The sequence below is a fragment of the Salmo trutta genome, chromosome 29 (assembly GCF_901001165.1).
Source record: "Salmo trutta chromosome 29, fSalTru1.1, whole genome shotgun sequence".
In the NCBI taxonomy this organism is placed as follows: domain Eukaryota; kingdom Metazoa; phylum Chordata; class Actinopteri; order Salmoniformes; family Salmonidae; genus Salmo; species Salmo trutta.
Window position 1 is genome coordinate 28,156,062 of NC_042985.1, and position 15,131 is coordinate 28,171,192.

The 15,131-nt window shown below is 42.2% G+C and overlaps 2 protein-coding genes across 4 annotated transcripts in view; both read left to right on the forward strand.

The window, feature by feature from the left end:
• Positions 1 to 96: 96 nt before the first annotated feature.
• LOC115167627 (protein KASH5-like) lies at positions 97 to 14,762 on the forward strand. The gene is made up of 17 exons (XM_029722222.1): positions 97 to 233; positions 469 to 582; positions 668 to 848; positions 1,066 to 1,124; positions 1,220 to 1,280; positions 1,807 to 1,965; positions 2,092 to 2,209; positions 2,350 to 2,400; positions 2,504 to 2,581; positions 2,663 to 2,719; positions 2,818 to 2,877; positions 2,974 to 3,029; positions 3,232 to 3,331; positions 3,420 to 3,560; positions 3,751 to 3,845; positions 4,128 to 4,845; positions 14,607 to 14,762. The coding sequence occupies exons 1-17, from the start codon at positions 137 to 139 to the stop codon at positions 14,760 to 14,762; spliced, it is 2,301 nt and encodes a 766-aa protein (XP_029578082.1). The 5' UTR covers positions 97 to 136.
• Positions 5,206 to 15,131, forward strand: part of LOC115167298 (protein MRVI1-like) — a 29,384-nt gene continuing 19,458 nt past the window's right edge. Inside the window, exons 1-4 of one of the 3 annotated variants that reach the window (XM_029721592.1) lie at positions 5,206 to 5,227; positions 7,969 to 8,015; positions 14,185 to 14,311; positions 14,607 to 14,766. The gene's annotated coding sequence lies outside the window, so the exon portion shown is untranslated. Of the gene's footprint in view, positions 5,228 to 7,968; positions 8,016 to 10,206; positions 10,676 to 14,184; positions 14,312 to 14,606; positions 14,767 to 15,131 lie in introns of those variants that run through there. The other 2 variants (XM_029721593.1, XM_029721594.1) reach the window with 2 other exon arrangements.

Genomic DNA, 15,131 nt, shown 5'->3' on the forward strand with positions numbered 1-15,131 from the left:
ACAGGGAGATGTTATGGCCTCGGAGAACTTACTGAATGGGGGTCATAGTTTTCATGGTGAAAAATCTGAGTCTAATCTTCTGAGCAGCCACAATGAGAACCATGAAAGCAGCCGGCCATCTACTCAGACCAGGCCAATGAGAGATGACAGAAGGGGATACATAGCACGAGCTCTCTCAAGGGACTCTGGAGTTAGCTCCATAGAGCATTACCAGGTACCGGTCAGCAATGAAAGTAAGCATTGATATTAATATTTACATATTGCCAATGGCATAAAACATTATTATTATACAGAACATCTTGATAACCAGGCATTTATTTTTTCAGATCACTAAACAGAATGCTTTTATTTTTATTTTTAAAGATGTGAATAGACATTTAAGTTAAAAACTACTTTCACCACTGCACTTTGACTTCTGCATTTGCTAATTTTGAAGTTGTACATGACAAAGCCTAATGGATGTTTTAGTGTGGAGCAGCTATGGACCAGGGGATTCTACTGAAGAATCCGTGGACACAAGTACATTTTCTGAGGAAGAGCTACTTGATATAACATTTGAGGCATGCAATACCACTGGCACAGGTACAAATCATCTCTTGTAATAACTGCTGTACATTAGTGATCTCTTTGTATACTGGCATGCTTCCTAAGTCTTTGTTCTCAATAGGAGAGGTTCTGGCCTCCACGATCATGCAGTACCTGCAGACGATGACTAGCCAGAGCCCAGAACAGGACAGGCTGAATGCTTTGAATCGTATGCTGGACCCTGAGTGCCGGGACCCCGCTATTAGCAGGGCCAAATTCCAATCCACCATGAGGGAGTGGATTGCCCAGTGCAGTCAGGATGGGTAAAGAAAGAACCTTCAAACAGCTAACTGCTATAGAATGTTCATCTGCAGCAGCCTTATAATCAACAACATGCCTCAGAAATTCTGCCACTAAAAATGACTGACATTTTTAGTTGATTACATCTGTTTGTGTGATTTATTTTTATAAAACATTGGTTAACCTGCTAATCTGCTTTGTATCTAGAATTGGAGACTAATGATTGTTTGTATCTTTCAGCATGCATGAGGACGACAAACATATTTCAGGGGAAAACCCTTGTAAAGTGTCTATAAATGGTAAGGTTTTACTTTTGTAGGCAGCCTGGGAATCCGTCTCAGATATCAGTGTAATTCACTCACTGTGCAATCTACTCATTGTGTTGTTCTTTCAGGGATGGATTTCTCAGGTCCTGAGATCAAAACTGCCTTCTCAGAAGGAGAACAGTGTTATTGGTAAGTTATTCAGCTTTCTCAGTCACTCATGATTTGACTCTTTCCATGCAGTACTATTTCTGTATTGTACTGTATTCAACTGGCTTCCAGTTGAAGCTTGCATTGGCCCTCCCACCCCTATGGGAGGGCATCTCCTGCTCAGCCCAGTCCAAGCTCTTCTCTGTCATGGCACCCCAGTGGTGGAACCAGCTTCCCCCTGAAGCTAGTACAACAGAGTCACTGCCCATCTTTCGAAAACATCTGAAATCACCTCTTCAAACAGTATCTTAAATAATCCTCCTCCTCACCTCACCTTTTTAAATACACTTACCCCCACACACACCCTTCTAGCTCTGACTCTACTGACAGCTACGTTGTTGAGGAAAATGTTACTTTCTATGCCTATGAGATGTGGTTGTCCCACTTAGCTATCTCAAGATGAATGCACTAACTGTAAGTCGCTCTGGATAAGAGCATCTGCTAAATTACTAAAATGTAAATTGTAAATGTATTAATGCTATAAATCTGACTACTCCTTTGGCTCTAGTGACTCCAGGGAGCTGTTGGCCATTGTGTCTGAGCTGAAGTATGCGCACAGTAGAATGAGTAAGCAGAACAACAGCCTGTTGAGGACTGTATCTCAGGGTGAGGACACCAACCTGCAGCTCACAGTGGAGATCACTGAACTAAGTGCCAAGCTGGCCAGGTACTGTCTGTGAGGATGGAGCAATATGTTGTTTTGATATGGTGGAACATTATATGGATCCATTATTGAGAGGCATGGTAGTTCTGATGATTTACTGTTGTAAAACGGTTTGTGTGACATCCCCAGTGCCCAGCGGTCAGCAAGGAGAACCAGGTCCCTTGTAGAGGAGCTGGAGGAGGCCAGGAGATCCCTGAGGGAGGCACAGGAGAGAGCCAGCCAAGCCCAGGCTAGCAGCTGCAAACTGGTACTGCACTCAGCTCTTAGCAGGAAATTACATATAAGGAAATGGCATATAAGGAAATGGCATACAAATGGCTTAGACCAGAGGGTGGCTGATTTTTATTGGAATGCATACATTTCCATATAAATTATTTTCTATTTTAGAGCAAAGAATGTGACTGTCTGAAAGCACACATTAAAGTGCTTGAAGACAAGGTAAATTTGATCTTTATTATTATTTCATAATAAATGTACAAAGTGTGTGATGTCACATACTGTTTATTATATGTGCGTGACACAATCACTTTTATATCTGCAGAATGAACAACTCACACTCGAGGGGACTTGTTCTGAAGATTGTCTCAACAAATTGAGAAAGGTTAATGCTGAGATGAGGGTAAGAACTGTTGGCCAGAACATCTCTGTCTGTCACTGAGATAAGAGTGCAGTAATGGAGATCCTCTAATTTGTTTTGCAGGAGGAACTTGAAGAGACCCTTGTCATGGTGGCTGTAAGAGACAGGGAACTCACTAAGGTTAGTATATACCATACCTTCACACATAGAGGGTTCATTCTCTGTTTTACAATGACTGCATTGGTAGATTTTTCATTTTTTTCCCTGTTCCTTTCCAGAAAGACATACTGATGGATAAGCTGAAGAACTCTCATCTGGAGAACCATAGAATCATTGAGGTATCTTCATAATAACATTCATCATTTCAAGTGCCTGCAGTTATGCTTGTGCACTAGCAGAAAGTAGCTCTGATTGTTTCTTCCCTGTCATTGAAGGGGCTACAGTCAGAGTTTATGCATTTATCAGAGCATTCCCAGCAAGCTCTTTTGAGGTAAGTGCTGTCAATCATTTCTATGTCCATATGCTACTCGTCATGATTTTTGTTACCAACATCTCACCCAACAGCTGTTCAGGTGACACATTTGTTGGAGCTCATTCGTTACTGAGAATGTTTGACATCATCACAAAGGGACATGCTAGGGGTCAGTGGGGTCAGTGTGTTTAATCTGGTGCTGTGTTGCTGTAATTCATAGGTTTGACAGGCACTGTGGCAGTCCACCAGGTTTCCAGGGAAGGAGTGGAGTTGTTCCTTATCACCACTCTTTGCATGCTGAGATCCAGGACATTCAGCAGGTGACAAAGGCTTTAGTTCTGCAGTTGGTTATCAATAGCTCTATCGTGTTACTATAGGTTTATTATAATGGTGTATTTCCCTCAGCAGCGTGGGGTTCTGGAGGAGATGACTGGTCCAGTATGTGGGGTTCGGTCCTCTCACGCTCAGAGGGACGATATCCAAAACATCATTCACAGGATCAAGTCTGCTGAGCTGGCCCACCTTCTCCACGCACATTACCCAGAGAGGGTGAGAACACACACACACACACACACACACACACACACACACACACACACACACACACACACACACACACACACACACACACACACACACACACACACACACACACACACACACACACACACCTGTGTCTGCTGAATGATAAAAGTGTAGGAAGCTGTTTTGAGGGCCTGATGTCTGTTCAATCACTCAGGACTCTGTTGGCGGTTGTGCTGTTGAGACCCTGGAGAGGCCATATCCCCACAGCCAGCAGCCACAGCCTAGCATCAAGCAGCAGCTGGTTAATGTGTATGTGAGTTTTTATCCCCTTCTCTCTTCTGTTGTGATTACTGACATAATAAAAGTACGGCAATGGTTGCTATTTATTGAAACGCATTCTGACAATAAAAAAGAAAGCCTGGTGTTGCTACTTGCCAGAGCAATTATATGGACTACCATTATGTCATCAGCAGTAGTTACTGGCTTTCTGTCTATTATGTTAGAGATAAGTGCAGTTTTAGAATCCTTGGTTACTTCAAGATGTAACAATGTGTGAGTGAGATGTTTATAAAGTCCAGGCTGTTCTTCCAGACTGAAGGAACTGGAGCTGCAGACGACTCTGTGGGAGGAGAGAGAGGAGAAGGTGGCGGAACAGCGGAGGCTACGGGAGCAGCAGGAGCAGAGGCAGAAGCCCCAGGCCAAGAGGGCAGCTGTGGTGAACTGGTGGAGAACCCTTAAGGTGGAGGGGAGTAGGACCAACGTCAAGCCGGAAGACACCCTGACCCAGCCCAGCCAGGTCCTCACTGAGACAGAGTCCAAGCTCCAACAGGCAAAGCACACCATCACAAAGATTAGGGAGCAGGTGTGCCACCTTGAGTTGGCTCTGAGAACTGCCCAGGAGGGCGTAGCTGAGCACAAAAACATTCAGGACAGGGTGGGTGTTCTTCACAAAGACAAGGAGACCAACACGGTGAGAGAGGGACCTGGCCGGACTGGGGAGGAGGCATCAAAGGAGTGTAAGGACGTGGCTGTGGCTACAGACCATGTGGAGGACCCAGGTAGATCAGAGAAGGTAGCAGCCCAGCTTGTGACCTCAGAGGGTCTACTGGTGACCCTCAGGAGGATGGAGGCCATGGTCAGCAGTGCCCTGGAGGCAGCTGAGCTGGTCAGGGAGAGTCAGCGAAGGGTCAGCCAGGTCAAGGAGAGGATGGAGAGCATCACTCAGAAGATGGAGGAAGCTCTGACCAGAGCAGTGGACACAGAGGGTCAGCTCAGTGCCCTGGAGGCCAGGGTCACAGCCAAACCTCAGGTCAGTTTGCATAGTCTATTCTGTGTATTACAAGAATAGTGAGTTCAAATAAGGCCTGACAGTAAAAGTTTAGAATTTTCATTAATCTTGTATCTGCATGTTTAATATGCAGCCCCACATCTATGTTCACATATCTGCTTTTGCAATGATTACCAATGATCTATTATACTAGGCTGTTTTCCTCCGGTAAAATCCTTAAAAGTTATTTACAGCCGTTTCATTTGCATTTCCTCTCTCTCTTCTATTCCAAAGTTGCCAGGTTCGATAGGGCAGACAGCCCAGCCTGATGTTGAAGCTATAGGCAGAGACACACCCAGGAACCCCTCTCCACCAGAGCCTATAACCGAAAGCTACAGCAAGTCTAGATGGCCCCTTATAAGCGGTATGATGAGACTACTACTACTGAAATACAGGGCAAACACAGCATTTGTATGTCACTGAATGTAGCAGTATTAATTAGCCTATTCTATTGTAAGAGGAGAAACACAGAAAGAAACAAATTAGTTAGCCACTTTCTTTTTTATTAGTAATCCCTGGGGACACTACTTAAATAGACCCAGCAGACTGTAACGTACACAAAGCAGTTGGCGCAGAGTGTCTGAAGGCCCCTTAGTGAGTGTCACTCATCATGAAGGGTTTACTGTGGCCATCATGGGCCTTGCTGTCATGGGTGTCGTGAGGAGTGGACCAAAACGAAGCGGGTATAGTGATCATCTTCTTTACTTTATTTAAGGAAACACACTTAAACAAAACAAACAATGAAAACAGTCCCGTAAGGTGCACAGACTATAATGGAAATAACCACCCACAAACACAAGTGAAAACAAACACAACTAAATATGGCCTCCAATTAGAGACAACAACAACCAGCTGCCTCTAATTGGAGGTCATTGACAAAACTAACATAGAAATAGAAAAGCTAGATAAACACATAGAAATAGATAACCTAGAACATAAACCAAAACCCCCGAAACACACAAAACAAACACCCCCTGCCACGCCCTGACCAAACTACAATAACAAATAACCCCTTTTACTGGTCAGGACGTGACACTTGCCCATGTTTTCTGTGTCTCCTATTATCTGGGAAGGAATAGACGAAGCCCCTCAATAGAAACACCAGGATGTAAACAGTGAACATTTGGTGTGGTTTGCTCTCACAGCTAGAGGGAAGACCAGCTTTGTTTGGTTCACACGAAAGGGAGTCATGCTCATGTGACTTCCATGACGAGAGTCCATCTATGCAAGGTCACAGCTTTATTGTTTATTTGTTCCCTAGCCTTCTTCACGGTCAAGTTGATGAATTTGAAAAATCTTGATAATGCTGGAGATCAGTGGAAGTTGTTTGGTATGAACAGGCCTACTGGTCAGTGTTTGTAGTGTGTTGGTGATCAGATCACTACATTAGTTCTACAGTACATTGTAGTTTATCACCTGACCCTTGCCCCTGTTCTGCCAGAGTTTTGTGGTGATGAGTAGTCTTCTATTTGCTTAACAAATGAAGCATCTGCCATGAGAACAGCAATATGCCAGAAGCATCCTCTGATGCTCAAATAACATAATGACACTCACCTGGCAGGCATTCTCACACAACCATAGAATATGGCACATATTGCATGTAGGTACTGCAGGCACTGCAGGTGGGATATGTGATATGTGGACTACTGAAAGCCAGCACCAGGCTAATGTAATATCTCTAGATGTGGGCTGTGTGTAATCTAACCCAATTGATGTGACTCCTGGCTGCGTTCACTTTAGAAGGAACTCCCCATAAAAGGAGCTCTGGATGCCAGCATCGGCTCTAGCTTGATATTCAACATCAAATGCAATCCATCCAGTAAGACAGGATGAGCCTCCAACCCTCCTCGCATGGAAATGAAGATATTTGGAATATACTTTGCAAATGTAGGCCTGTTAAGGTGTTAGTAAAAGGCTAGTATTCCAACACACTGACTGTAACATCTCCTGAAATAAGCTTGTTGGATACTAACCTTCGTTTGTTTACCTTGTTATCTACATTCTACTAAGTCACACTACTCCGATTTACCCGTAAAACCCTAAAAGCAATTTTAAATCCCCTGCGTATCGGTTTCATACCAACCAGGGCAGTTTAATATGGGCTTGCGTTTATTTGAACATGTGAAATAGAATTCAAGTATGTTTTGTTCATACTGAACATTTTGTGCCAAAACATTTGTATTTAGTAGTACGGTAAACTAAAGCAATATTGTACATTCAGTACTGTAGGCCTTATCATTATGTACAGTATCACTTGTACAGGTGTTTATGGGTTTTAACATGAGAAATACCTATAAGACTCGAGCAAAGACTTGTGGAACAGGTATATGTCACTATCAAGAGATTGGCTCAATTTACATATACACGTAACAAATCAGCAGTGGCAGGGGCAAATGTGACATTTCTACTATAGTCAGGGCTCAAAAGGGCTCTTATGACTGTTTATGCTTTTCTGAGGCTGAGAGCTCTTGGTGGCAACATTGTAAAATAAATATTACACAAGAATGAAGTGCTTCGGAGATGTTTTGCCAACGTGAAGTGCGAACGGATGTTTTCCTGTCTGTCCACTGTTGGAGTTGAATAGCAGAGATGTGGTTTCTTTTCTCAACCTGCCACTGACCCCAGCATGAATGAATTCTAGATCCTTGTGATCATTGTATTTCCGTCTGTAATTAGATCTAAAAGCCATGAGGACTTTTCCAGTGATAAGGATGCTTCAAGTAGCATGTAGCATTGGTGTCATTTAGATTTTTGTTTGTTCGCAATGATGGAACGGCACTGTCTTTCAGGAGAGGTTCAAAAGGATATGACACAATAGGCCTGCCGTGGGCCAAGTGCTTTCAACCAGAGGATTAAGCTTCCCATGAAACTGGTTGCCAGGTTATTGTTGCCCCTAGAAATGGAGGTAGGGGGTGAGGTAGAGGACTTCCTGAAATACTGTCCGGTCCACCAATTAGAAAGACTGCTCACTCTGTGCGTCATCCTCAGAGGAATACTCCCCAATTTAGTGCATTTTAATGGTATTAATTTACATGACATATACAGTATAGTACCAGTAACATGCAAATTGAGCCCTCCTCACTTTCTCTGGTTTGGTTCAAACAGGTGCCATTTATTCACGAACTGGAGGAGGCTGCAACAGTGGCAGAAAGGTAAGAAAGATATATACTTTTTTGTTGTTGGTACTTTTGGTGTTGTATAGGCTAAAATAACAAAGAAGAAATATTGTTTGCAAGTTCATATTTTACAGTGGCTTGCAAAAGTATTCACCCCCTTGGCATTTTTCCTATTTTGTTGCCTCACAACCTGGAATTAAAATGGATTTTGGGGGGGTTTGTATCATTTGATTGACACAACATGCCTACCACTGTGAAGAACTTTGAACATCATCAACAGGGGGAACATATTAGGTGTACGCTAATAAGCTGTAAAAATATTTTTTCAATTTATAAGATTTGTTCATAGAGGAAAATGTGTTCATAAGAAGGGCCTGAGATCAAAGTCAATATTCAGACCACTAGGGGTCAATGTTTTTAGAGAGGATATCCAGTAAGCCTCCCTTTGTAGTAGTAGGATCTCAATGTTACCTCCTCTCCTTGGTAGAGCAGCATGCTCAATGCCTGTGTATTTGAGGGAGGAGATGGGATGGTTAGCTTCAACAAAGTGAGCTGCTACTGGATAGTCAATGTTCTTACACCTGATTGAGCTGCGGTGTTCAGCTATGCGTTGTTTTAATTGTCTTTTCGTTTGTCCTACATAGGCTTTTCCACATGAACAGGTGATGAGATAGATTACTCCCTTGGTCTTGCATGAGATGATACCCCTAACAGGGATCTTTCGACCTGTATGTGGGTGTCTGAAGAAAGACGTTTATTATATTTACAGCTTATTAGCGTACACCTAATACCCTGTTGATGATGTTCATTATAAATTAAGGTTGAACCAAAAGATTACATGTAACAAAAATGAAATACGAAATCATTATGTGAAATTGAATGAAACAGTTATGTATGTATGATAACAATAGCGTAATATATTTAATATGATGTACAATATTCCAATATGTTTCTATATGATAACAATAGCATAATATATTTAATATGATGTACAACATTCCAATATGTTTCTATATGATAACAATAGCATAATATATTTAATATGCCACATACTATTTTTTAACAGTTTCACTAATCCATTTTAATTAACTTAATCATTATGACACACACCTCACTACTGTCATTGGTTACACTAATTGCACTGTGTGTCTACATAACCTGGTTCAAGTATGACATTACCCTGAGGAAGGCACAGTGATGCCGAAACGTTGGTAAATACCATTAAATTGCTGGGAGATTATACATGGAGTGTGCAACTTTCTTTATTTTGATAGTTTATTCGCCGTTAGTCAGCACCTCCACACAAACTATTATTCTGGGTGTGCGCCAGCTCATGTTTCTTTATCTACCTTTATTTATTAACTAGGCAAGTCAGTTATGAACAAATTCTTATTTTCAATGACAGCCTAGGAACAGTGGGTTAACTGCCTTGTTCAGTGGCAGAACAACAGATTATTACCTTGTCAGCTCAGGGATTCGATCGTGCAACCTTTTGGTTACTAGTCCAACGCTCTAACCACTAGGCTACCTGCCACCCTTTAATTGAGTGAAATACGAGAGGAATATCTAGAATGTTTTCTACAGCCCTTTCTCCTTTTCTCTCTAATCGTTTCTGGGCTTCAAACACCCAAACCTGAGATAAACAATTATCCTCACACTGTAGCAGAGGCATGTCAGCCCATATTAGAGCAAACTGTACTGATGCTCCCAGAACAGTGAGATACAGGCTAGCTGTGTCATTATTGGATAATTGAATAATCACACACTAACAGAAGGCCTTTTCTCTTTGTTGTGATCTGATTTCAAATGTAAACAGGTTCCATAATGTGTCTGCTGTTACTGGTTCCACCTTCCACTTACTTTACGTGATATCTAGTGTCCCCTGTTTCTCATAGTGTCTCGTATGGTCTTATGGTCTATTAATGACCTGTAAAAAAGCTTATAACCTCAGGTAATCCATAATATTTGAGAAGCTTATCAGTAGAGCTTTTTTAGTCTGTTTGCCTCTGTATGTAGAGAACAGAGGATGCATATGTGTACATGTGCATGAGTATGAATGTTCGTGTATGTCTGTGTGTTTATTTTAGGGGCTCAGTAGGAGCTACCCACCCGTCCTTCATTTCTTGAGGTTATGTGACTGCTTGGAAGACTGTTTCCACCCTAAACCATGTCCTAGACTCCGATCTGGTGGGGGATGGAGGAATGATAGTTTGAGTTCTACAGTGTTTTGATCAAACACACACACGACCAAACTCTACCCTTCCCTGGTCAGACCTCTGCCCCCACAGAATGATCACAGAGAGAAAGAATAGTGACTTGGCGCTCCCAGGCAGAGTACGAGCTCAGAGTTGGAGCTCAGAGTTGGAGCTCAGAGTTGGAGTGTAATTCAGGAGATGTGATCAGTCAGGGCTGAGTGGAGCAGAGCGGCAGCCTTAGAGAAGAGCTGTACACATACACAGCAGCAGCCCAGAGAGGCACACAGAGCCTTCTCCTTAAATGGTCAAAGCTCCCATGAGTGAAAGAGAGGCTGGTGCTGGAAAACAAGACAGGGAAAGGAAAGGAAAAGAGACAGCTAGGTTTTCTGTGAAAAAATCTGGGAATTACAGTTTGACTGAGGGAAGGTTCTGTCGGGTGTTTTATGTGGAGTTTATGTGGAGCTAAGCAGTGAAGGTGGTATCTCTCACAGGAGGTTACAGGTACAGCTACCGATCTATTCTCTGCTCTGTGGACAGGTAGAGATGACGTATTGTATACACGTTTTATTTGTTTAGAGATTAGAGAGTCTGCAGCTGCATGACATGCACTTTATCATTAGTATCTTTGGCTATGTGCATCGAGTTGGCAACCATGTTAAACATTTGCGCTGTTCATCATCATTTTGGGGTTATGTTGGAATATGTATATATCTCTTGTGAGGGTTTACAGGCTGTCACTTATTGGGAAGATAGTAATGGTTTGCTAAGGGAGAACAATAATTACAAGACTTGGTTGAAAGTTGCAGATACTGGGATTCTATGCATGACCAGCAGATGCTAATGATTTATTTGTTTTATTGCAATACTGTATATAGCCATGATAGTCTAAATGGCATTGGTATTTTGAACAAGCTCACTTGCCTCCCCCTCTATCTCTCGCCATCCATCTCTCATCTTTCTCACATTCCCTCCATATCCTGTTATCTGGGATGGTGGCTGTGTAACCACCACTTCCTCTGCCGGTTCTGTACTCCCTGTGCTTCACACAACCAAATTTTAAGCAAATCTGGCAACAGGCAGAGAGCTTACATAACAGGGGAGAAGGGGGTCGGGGAAAATGCTCTGCTCAGCTAATTTTATCATGAGTGACCAGCGAGGCCAGCCCTCTGCCTTGCCGCGAGGTAACTCTGTGGCCCTCAGGGCCCTGCCTGCTAAAGGGTTCCCGAAAATAGCTCTGGTCAGGGGAGAGAGAGGCTGTGTGGCCCTGTGTGTCCAGTGGACAGAGCCTTGTAGGCTTGGATGTACTCCCGGGCCCGGCAGGAAATAATCAGAGTGATTCAATTACACTGCAATATTCATCCCATTGTCTCTCTGTTTAGACTCCTCCAGCTCAGTTTGGCCCCCTCGACTCTGTTTGCGTTGAAATTTACTCTCACTGTGGACTCCCAGAAACAATCTCAGCCCAGGACATTGCTTCTAGATTGCAGTGTTGGACTGTAAAAAAAAAACAGCACCCACAAATCTAGTTGTTTCAACTAATTGTAACTGGGTCCACAACATTTTTGTTTACTCAACTTGTTTACTCAAGTGTTACCTGAACAAAAAAAACTTTGGCAAAAATTCTAACAACTTAAAATGATGTGTGCTAAACTTTCTCATGTGTTCATTCAACTGAAAAATATTGCTTGAGCATCTTACCTAAAAAAAGGCTGTGGAACTAGTTACACACACAGTGCTGTTAACATACAACGTTTTCATCTCACATATTTCACAAACATGATTACATTGTGCATGTTCATTTATACAGTAATTATTGTTCAACATGTCCTCATCTGGAATTTGAACTCACAACCTCTTGGTTCAGGGCCTTCTGGTCTTCCTGCTATGCCACCCAAATAATAATTTATAGTTGAATGAACATATGAGACAATTTAAGCAAACATTGTTTTAAGTTGACTAAATTGCCAAGTTTGGGCCAACACATTTTTTTAAGTTCAGGTAAAACTGACCGAAAAGTTGAGTAAACAAAACAAAAAGCTGTGCAACCAATTAATAATAATAATAATATTCATTTGAAACAAATATTTTTTTTTTACAGTGTGTCAAAACCCTTGCAAAGTTGCACAGTCACAGTACAGCAGTCTTTCAGGACTGCCTTTATTTGTCACTGTGTGACTGTTCTTTAGATCATTGTTTTATCACTATCTTAACTATGTTTGAAAGTGTTTTCTCTATGTCATCTCCTTCATCATGTGCAGATATAGAAGTGTGTAGGAGTAAATACGCAGGCTTGATGAGGAGGAGACCTCCGGTACTGAACCTGACCTCACTAAACCCTCACACTAATGGAAATAGCAGCATTCTCTGATGTTTGATAATGCACTAGAGATTTATAACAGCTTGTTATAAACGTTTATGACAAATCAATTATCTGTTTATTGTAGTATGTTAGACAGGAGATCCGGGTGCATTTTGTGTTGTATATGAGTGGTTCATCACAGCTCCAGTTGTAGGAAGTTGGCCTGTCTGGACATTGTGTTTTGTGAAGGCCATAACAGGATAGTGATTTAAGGCCAGCATCCCAGAGTCGCCTCTTCACTGTGGACGTTGAGACTGGGGTTTTGCGGGTACTATTTAATGAAGCTGCCAGTTGAGGACTTGTGAGGCATCTGTTTCTCAAACTAGACACTCTAATGTACTTGTCCTCTTGCTCAGTTGTGCACCGGGGCCTCCCACTCCTCTTTCTATTCTGGTTAGAGCCAGTTTGTGCTGTTCTGTGAAGGGAGTAGTACAGAGCATTGTACGAGATCTTCAGTTTCTTGGCAATTTCTCGCATGGAATAGCCTTCATTTCTCAGAACAATACTAGACTGATGAGTTTCAGAAGAAAGTTATTTGTTTCTGGCCATTTTTAGTCTGTAATCGAACCCAGTCTAAATATGGCCAGGTTTATTGCTTCTTTAATCAGAACAACAGTTTTCAGCTGTGCTAACATTATTGCAAAAGGGTTTTCTAATGATCAATTAGCCTTTTAAAATTATGAACTTGGATTAGCTAACACAACGTGCCATTTGAACACAGGAATGATGGTTGCTGATAATGGGCATCTGTATGCCTATGTAGATATTCCATAAAAAAATCAGCCGTTTCCAGCTACAGTAGTCATTTACAACATTAACAATATCTACACTGTATTTTTGATCAATTTTATGTTATTTTAATGGACAAAAAATGTTTTTCTTTCAAAAACAAGGACTTTTCTAAGTGACCCCACAACTTTTGAATGGTATTGTAAGTACCTTCAGGTAGCCTAGTGGTTAGATTGTTGGGCCAGTTAACCAAAAGGTTGCAAGATTGAATCCCTGAGCTGACAAGGTAAAAATCTGTCATTCTGCCCCTGAACAAGGCAGTTAACCCACTGTTCCTAGGCTGTCATTGTAAATAAGAATTTGTTCTTAACTGACTTGCCTAGTTAAATGAAGGTAAAATAAATTTAAAAAATCTTCCTGAGGCTTTGTCTAAATATCCCTCTTGTTCCTAGGAGACCGCTAAACAGTCTACTTCCTCCCTTGTGAGGGATGGGTCTATTAGCCTCACGTTCCCAGCATCCTCTAGCCATGTTTGTCATGACATTTACCAGCATATTCTGTTACTGTACTGTGTCTGGACTCAGGAAGCCATTCCTCAATGAAATGTGCACTCTGGATTACTTATGAGGAAAGATAAGAGGGTGAATGTTTTCTGTTCTACAGCTTATTGTTTTTCCTTTCTGCTTAGTGAATACTGAACACATGACACTGAATCCCTCATTGCCGGCATGTCAGAAAAATCCATTGATGCATTCTCTCTTTTTTTATTACATTTTTTTTTACGTCAAAATCATCTAGATCTGATACGGCTAACAGCCCCATAAAACATTCAACATAGGTAGGGACTAGGAGATGTTGAGTGTGGATGACACATCATAGTTCATGAATGGATTAATGGAAGATGTTGTTTTCACTCTGTCAGAGCTGTGACGATTCAGAGGCACCCTGCACTGATAACAACAAAACAAGCCAAGTCCAATGTCCTGACTTTGTGCAAGACCAAAAGCACAACAGTACCAGCAGTGATGTTCCTGCACCTGCATTTTTAGGTAATAGATCAACTGTCATCTTCAAATCAAAATCCAATGTATTCGTCACATACACAGTTTACAGCAGGTATAATAGGTGCAGCGAAATGCTCATGTGCACCTCACATATCTTCCACTTCCTTTTGGCAGGTCATACAGTGCTACCATTCATCTGTCTGTCATTTCTGCTCCTATCTCCTGTCCATCTGCTTGTTTAATGTGTTTTGTTTTCACATGTCTGCTACTCTGCCTACACCATGTTGTTAGTGTGACTGGGACCTCCCTGTCTGACCGTGTTGGTTCCTCCCTCTCGTAGGTTCCATCCCAGTGTCAGAGACACAAACGCCCCCAGTGTCCCCATCACAAGTCTTCCTCCAGTACGAGTGTGCCCCTTCACTTACCGTCCCAACGGATACACCCCCCCAGTCTGCCTGTGTCAGTCACGCTGCCGCTCACACTGAGGAGAATGTAGCAGGGTTAGTGTTTATATTCTCTCTCTTTTACAGGAAGAGGATATTGCATGTGTTTAGATTAACATCCCCCCATAACTGAAGAGCTAGGCTAAGGTGAGACTGTGCAGGGATGTCAGTGTTTACATGGTCACACACCAGCGCCCCAAAAAATTACAGAGGCACTCAGTACATTCCTAGGAGGAAGCGGGAACTGTCAGAGGATTGCATAAAGTGTGTTAGGAAAGGCCCACCTCTCCGGGTTTAGAGTGAGGAGGCGGAGGTATTTCACAGAGCAGGAAGCTGTGGAAGTTATTACAAATATTCAAGCTGATATACGGGTTATAATTGTTTTTGATATGATTTTGGAGAGATTTAACTGTTGATTATGG